The following is a 6,709-nucleotide window of genomic DNA, read 5'->3' as shown; positions in this document are numbered from 1 at the left end:
AAGGAAAGGGAAATATGCATACAGTCATCTGTTTTTTTGGCATTCTGGTTTTGGTTATTTTCTTTTGCTTATAGAAAGAGGGTGAAAGGGCTTTTAGATTCTTTGCTCTGGTTAAAAAAAAAAAGTCAGTTTCTGTGTCCCTTCATTAAAAGAAACCAACAACAACCAAACAAAAAACCCATTCTTTTCTCATACTGCTAAGTCTCCTCCTAGTGACGTCAGGAGCTTGTGTGTGTATGTTTATTTCCACGGTTTGAATGCCAAGTGGGGAAATGAGTAATGGGAAGAGAGGCTTAAAGGGAAGAAGTACCTGTTTTTCTCAGAATATTTTCACTGATCATTAAGGCCTACAGAAGGGAAAACCTGCCTGACACCTGCTCATCCAACTGTTCCTGCACTGTCACTTTCATCAGAAATGGTATTAAATTGTGAAATATCTTGACAGGCAGAGCAGAGTTAAAGATTTAAAATCCACTAGGGATTTGGATGCTGAAAATGCAGCATGTCTCTGAGAGGGGGATTGTACTGCAGGAGCAAAAGAGGAAGCTGAGCTGTCATGAGTAACACAGCTTGAGGAGTGTCAGGGTAACTAACCATGATAGCAAAGCAGCACCCTAAATCTCTGTGCTGACCCTGATACTTGGTCTGACATGTTACTAAGTTTTAAACCAGTTATCAGAGACTTTCTGGATACTGAAACAATAGCAAGGAGGGGTGAACTGCCTATCTTAGCTCCAAAACATGTAACAATGAAGCCTGGTGATTTAATTTTAATAACTTTTATTTAATCTACAGTGTCAATCTTTTCAATCTCAGCTATTTGCCTGTCAGTTATGAGAAGTCCCATGGGTTTATTTTACAGCATCAATGCTTTTTAGTGTGTATCCATGTGTCACTATTTACACTGCTGACCTTTAGGGTCCACTAAATATAGTCAATAAAACATAGTGCAAGGAAAACAGAGTTAATATTAGAAGACAGGCAGTGGTGCTGAATTTTTAAACTAGTGTGTCCAAATCACTTGTTCCTTTCATGAATTCAAGGAGGCATAAAGGTTTCAATTTACCCCTTTCCTACCTTTTGCTATCCTGTTTTTCAAAACTCTCAAGTTAAAGCATTGGTCTTGCTTCTCCAATCAGTTTGGATACAGTAAATTATTTTCCCTTCTTTTGAGTCTGCTTTTTGTCTCAGGTTTGTACATGGGTCGTTGGCTGGCACAGTGCAGCAATGATCCTTTCTGGGACCTTCATGCTTTTCCAGGGTGTGCCAAGGGACTGAGATTTCTGCTCATGTATCCATAGGACAGAAGCTCTCCAACCTTTTTCAGGAGTCAGGTTCAGTCATTGTGGCTGGTTCACTCATTGAAAGCTGGAGTATTTCTTCATATTCAGCTTCTGACTATTCCAGCTTAATCTAGTTGCTTTAGATCTTTCTCTAGGTTCCCATGAGCTGCTGCTGTTGCTACCAGGGACTTGCAAAAGGAGCTTCTGGAGCTTCTTTATTCCTTGTTCGTTTCTGTTGCAACTTTCTCATACAAAGTAGTCATTCTTACTGTGAGAACACAGACCACTCTGTGACCATTTAAAAGAAGTTTTACACAAGAGAACTAGTTTAATATATTTAATAATCAGAATCTAGAAAAATAGCATCTCGAGAAGAAAACAAGGGATATATTTTTGTCATAATTCCCTCCCATTGCAGCAACCAAGACGAAATAAGCAGATGACTTCAGGAAGGGTGAAAGCTTTGCTTTTAGAGGTTCCTAGCAACTTGGCCTGCAGGAAGAAAACTCCATTTTTAAAAATCTGTTTGTTACGGTTGTTCTGTTGCCTCAAGGGCCTGGCTGATTCAGAGTATCCTTGTTCTATGCACATGAATTGACTTAAGGATTTAAACAGCAAGTGCCTGCTATTGCTAGCTTTTCTAACCCCTGGAATTTCTGATCCTGAGCTTCTTATGCTGAGGAAAGGGACATCTTTTGTGGGGCAACCTAGGGTGCAGGTCAAAGTATACAATTTCTGTTTTTCAGCTGATTCATCCTGAGCTGTTCACTGGCTTTTCATAGAAGCTTGCAGCCAGTATTGAGACTACAGAAAACACAAATGTGCATAACTGTGGATCTGGCAAAAACCAGGCAGGGAATCACAGCAGCAGATACAGCTGGCACTGCCTCATCAGAGCCTCCTCTGTGGTGGAGGTGGGGGCCTATTCCTTATGTTTTTGCATTTGGGAATGTGCCTCTCAGCTGCTCGGGGAGCAAACTTTCGTCCGCAGTAGGTGCAGGCAACGTAGTCTGGGTTGTCGATGGGAGGCAGGGGGGGCAGGCCAGAGACCTTGCTCCCCTTAGCGAGGGTTTGCTCCACCTGGCGGGCCTGTGACATGATGTGCATGAGAGCCTCGTGCTTCTGTTTCCAGTTGTTCTTTCTGGGTGGTGTTTTACTCTGTGGAAGGGAAAGGCAGTCAGGGCAACTGGGACCACCATCAGCCTCTGTCCTCAAACTTACACTCAGAGCCCAACCCATGTCACCTGTCCTGTGCATTCCCTGTTGACATAAAACCCAGCCTGAGAGGGAGTCAGAAAGACCAGCACAAAGGAGGATGTAAAGGAAATACTGATGGAAACATCAGTATTTAGGAAGAGCTTCAGGATAACCAGAAAAGCAAGCAGTAGGGCCAAGGAACTAAAGAGGGTTGCTACATCTCCTTTTCAGGAAGGCCCGTTTCCACTGCCTTCATTAACAGATTGTGCTATTATCTGGATTTTCAGTCAGCTCACTGCAGTCCCTGATGTCACAGAGCTTTACTGCAGCAGAACCACTCTGCATCCTAACTACAGCAAGGAAGTGAGCTTTCTCCAGTGGTACACCCTTGACACGTTACAAAGCCAAGTCAGGACTCCTGCCTCCATCTATGAGATTTTAAATGGATCTATTTATCCATTTGGCAAGAACCTTTCAGAGACAATAGCTGCATTGTATCCCTTGGCCCCATGTACATGGGAAGGTGCTTGCACCTCAGTCAGAGGTTGAAGTGGAAGGAGTGGGAACAGTAGATGTGGATCCAGGGAGGCAAAGGGACTGCACTTTACCTGAGGACTCCTTGAGCTCTGCTGCTGCTGCTGCTGATACTGTTCCAGTTCTGTTCCCCTAGCTCTGGCCTTGCTAGAGTCAAACACTTTCCTCTTGGAGTCTTGGTTCTTGCCACAGATACTCATGTGTTTCTCAAGCCTTTCGCAGAGAAACTTACGTTTGCAGAAGCTGCACTGTCCAAAGCCCTCTGGCTCCACAGCACTGGCAGCCTGCATGTGAGGCATCTCTGCAGATGGGTGGGCGTCAGAATCTCGGTCTGAGAGGGCAGAGAGTGAAGGGCTCTGTTTGGGGACCAGTTTTGAACTAGAAGCTAAATGCTCCATGGGGATGTTGTCTTGTATTTTGCTGTTGTTTGTTTTGTTGTGTTTTGCGACCACCAGCCACTCCTTGAGGTTCCCCACAGCCAGTTCTTGGGGGTGGGGAGTGGTGCCAGGCTTGGGGATGGAGTCCTCTGCAGACTGTGCCTCGCTGAAGGTCCCAACACCTGGTGTGTCTGCAGCTCTGAAAGTTTTCTCTTCAGGGTGCCTCGTGGCCTTTTGCTCATGGGTCCTCTCCACTTCACTTTCTCTTCTCTTCTCTACCTTGATAAGCTCCTTCTCTCTTTGAATCCTCCTAAGTGTCTCCTCTGTCCTCTTTAGCTTCTCTCCAAGAAGGGCCTTTTTCTTTTGAATTGCCTCTTCTAGGTTCCTTCTATCTTCCTCTAGCTTTAGGATGTAGGCCAGCTCTCTCCTGCAGAGATGGAGAGCTGATGGTTCAGGCTGTCGTGTCCAAGGGCAGAGCACTGCAGCTAACTGAGATCTCCCAGCTGGAACCATCTCTTTGCTTATTGAGCTTGATTTACTATTTGGAGCTTCCTGCACGTGGGGGGAACTTCCAGTGCTGAGCAGTGGATCGCTTGCACTCTTGTGGTGAGAAATTGGTTGCAGGGGATATGCACGGTCCACTCCTTCTTTATGTCTGCCTAAGGATTTAGCTGACAGAGTGCAGGTCTGGTTGATGAGATACTTGCTCTCTAGTCCACCTGACTGAAAGCCTCCATGCCTGGGCTTGTCCTGAGTGCTTTCTGCAGACATAGAGTAGGAATATCTTTGGTTCTTTTGTGCATAGAGATATTTTAAACTTTCCTCTTTGTCAAGTATGAGTCTACGCTGAAAGTTGTCCTTCTGGTATTTCAGTTGGGAACCAGGAGAAAACTTAGTAGCTTCCACCACAGGAGCCCCCGGTGGAAAAAAATCCATTCAGTGCCTGAGAAAGAGCCTGAGATTAGAAGCTAAGCCATTACAAACAATTTTATCCAAAACTGGACAAATCTTTTCCTAACAGTTTATGCATGGACGCTGCAGACAGAGGTTATAAGTATTAGTAAAGGTTTTGTAACTTTCCTGCTTTCTATAAATCTTTACATTCCTTCCATCTAGGGAGTTTCCATGCTGCCTCTTCCAGTCCCAACCGTTTATGCAGACAGAAATAAGACATACTTTTATTTCTCTTTCTGTCTGAGCATTTCCTTACCATGGTAGCAGCAGAAATATACTGCAATGACAGAGGAATTGTTATAGTACCCGGCCAGTTCCCCATAACGTGTCCCTTCACTTTGTCACACACATCTGACATGCAGGAGTCCGACCAAGCTCGGCACGATCTTCCTGTGGCTCGTTCCACCACATCCCCCGAGGCGCGGCGGGGCGAGCGGGGTTACCTGCGGGGCGAGCGGGGTTACCTGCGGGGCTGCGCCCGGCGCTCCGCCGGCCTCCTTCCTCTGCAAGCTGCGCGCCGCACGCTGCGCTCACGGCCCGAGAGACCCGACCCGTCCTGCCGCTGCCCGCGGCTCCCGGGGCCCGGCGCGGAGCTGTGCCCGCCGCGCCGCCCCCGCGCTGCCGGCGGCTGTTGCCGGGAGACCGGCGCCGCTCCGGCCGGCGCGCGCCCCTGGATCGCTCCCGGCCGCGCGGCCGTTCCACCGCGGCACGAGCGCGGCGCCCGTGGGCGGCCCTGATGCATTATTCATGAGGCGGTCCGAGATGCACTACTCGTGAGGAGACCCGATATGCATTATTCATGAGGCGGTCCCATATGCATTATTCGCGAGGCCGTCGGATGGGCATTATTCATGAGGCGGCGAATGAGGGACCGGCCCGACCCCGCTACGGCTCTTCATTGGCCACGGGAGGGAGGCCACGCCCCCGGCGGCCGGTGCGGGGCGCAGGCGCAGCAGGTCGCGCGGCGGCTGCGGCAGCCGGCGAAGCGGGCGCTGCCGCCATGGCGGACGGCGAGGGCTTGGTGTCCGTGGACTACGAGGTGCACGGCAAGGTGCAAGGCGTGTTCTTCCGCAAGTACACTCAGGTGCGTGCCGCGGTCCCGGGGGCGTGCCTGCTGTCAGCCCGCTGCGGGCGCCTTGGAGGGGCCGAGCCCGCGGCTGAGGGCTGAGCTCCGGCTGCTGCTAAAGGGGGCCGGCATCGCGGTGCTGCTGGCAGCCCGGCCGGGTTATGTAAGCATGACTGAAGAGAGAGTTTCAGCTCCTGTATTTCGTGTGAAAGAATATATTGAGTAGTGGAGTGAATCCTCCGCTGCTTTCCTGTTGCCTGAGCCACAGGAACTTCCTTGGAGGTCTGTGTCTTGCCCACAAAATTGTCTCCTGTATGCGAATGCTGTTCTGTTGCTCTCTTACAGTTTGGATTAACCTCATTTTGCTCTGCATTGTCTTCTCAGGCAGAGGCTAAGAAGCTGGGGCTTGTTGGCTGGGTCCAGAATACCAGCCACGGCACTGTGCAAGGACAAATCCAGGGTCCGGCTGTCAGGGTGCGGGAGCTGCAGGAATGGCTCAAGAAGATAGGAAGTCCCCAGTCCCGTATCAGCCGAGCAGAGTTCAGCAATGAGAAGAAGATCAAGGCGCTGGAGCACAAGGAATTCCAGATTTTGAAGTGACTTTGTCCAGGAAGAAGCAAATTCTGAAGCGTGAGCTGCGCTCATGGAACATTGTCCCTCTTCCTCACTCGTTCAGTCAGCCAATGTTCTGCTTTAGAGAACTTTATTTTATTAAATTTCTAATTTATTGTTTTGTTAGTTTGATGCTCAGCTTTTCACAGAATTCCTGTGGATAGTGGAAGGGCTGTGTTGTCTCTGTTAAAGGGGCTGTTCAGGGCCAGAACCTCTGTTTCCAAGTGTATGTGGTTTCGGGAGTTGTACATGAGATAAAACTGAAATTTGTAGTGTGGTGCTCATGTGAAGAAAATCACAGGGTTAGTGCCGCTAGAAAACATCACTAAAATATTATTTCTATGTACTGAATGTCTCAGAAACAATTTATTTTATCCCAGAACTTCATATTTTCTGTAGAATAAAATTGCTTGGATTTCACCTTCTCTGTGGAATGGCTGTCGGATGGAGGGGCTGAGTGGATGACGGCCCTCGGAGCGGGGTCTGGTTGCCAAATCTGCCCCTCAGTCTCCCCGCTCGGTGCCGCTGTGCGGGAATGGCCAGGGGGGAGCCGGGCCGAGCTCTCTCCTTCCCCGGCCTCCTTGGGCCCAGTGGAGGGGGGGAGGGGGGAACTACAACTCCCGGCGTGCTCTTCGCCGGGCCCCGCCCGCTCGCGGCTGCGCACGGGCTGTCGGCCCGCGCGAGGG

At 49.4% G+C, this 6,709-nt stretch overlaps 2 protein-coding genes across 2 annotated transcripts; one reads left to right on the top strand and one right to left on the bottom strand.

The window, feature by feature from the left end:
* Nucleotides 1–1,679: 1,679 nt before the first annotated feature.
* On the bottom strand, nt 1,680–4,865 carry ZC2HC1C (zinc finger C2HC-type containing 1C). Its single transcript, XM_058026200.1, has 3 exons — nt 4,810–4,865; nt 3,089–4,334; nt 1,680–2,441 (listed from the first exon to the last, which is right to left on the bottom strand). Exons 2-3 carry the CDS (start codon nt 4,325–4,327, stop codon nt 2,175–2,177), a joined length of 1,506 nt encoding a protein of 501 aa, XP_057882183.1. The 5' UTR covers nt 4,328–4,334; nt 4,810–4,865; the 3' UTR covers nt 1,680–2,174.
* A 331-nt stretch (nt 4,866–5,196) lies between these two features.
* On the top strand, nt 5,197–6,443 carry ACYP1 (acylphosphatase 1). Its single transcript, XM_058026201.1, is given in 3 exon segments — nt 5,197–5,317; nt 5,320–5,429; nt 5,796–6,443. Coding segments are annotated over 3 exon segments (447 nt in total). The 3' UTR covers nt 6,012–6,443.
* Nucleotides 6,444–6,709: the final 266 nt, after the last annotated feature.

Source organism: Melospiza georgiana, chromosome 6 (genome assembly GCF_028018845.1).
Source record: "Melospiza georgiana isolate bMelGeo1 chromosome 6, bMelGeo1.pri, whole genome shotgun sequence".
NCBI lineage: Eukaryota > Metazoa > Chordata > Aves > Passeriformes > Passerellidae > Melospiza > Melospiza georgiana.
This window is presented reverse-complemented; position numbering and strand designations above follow the sequence as displayed.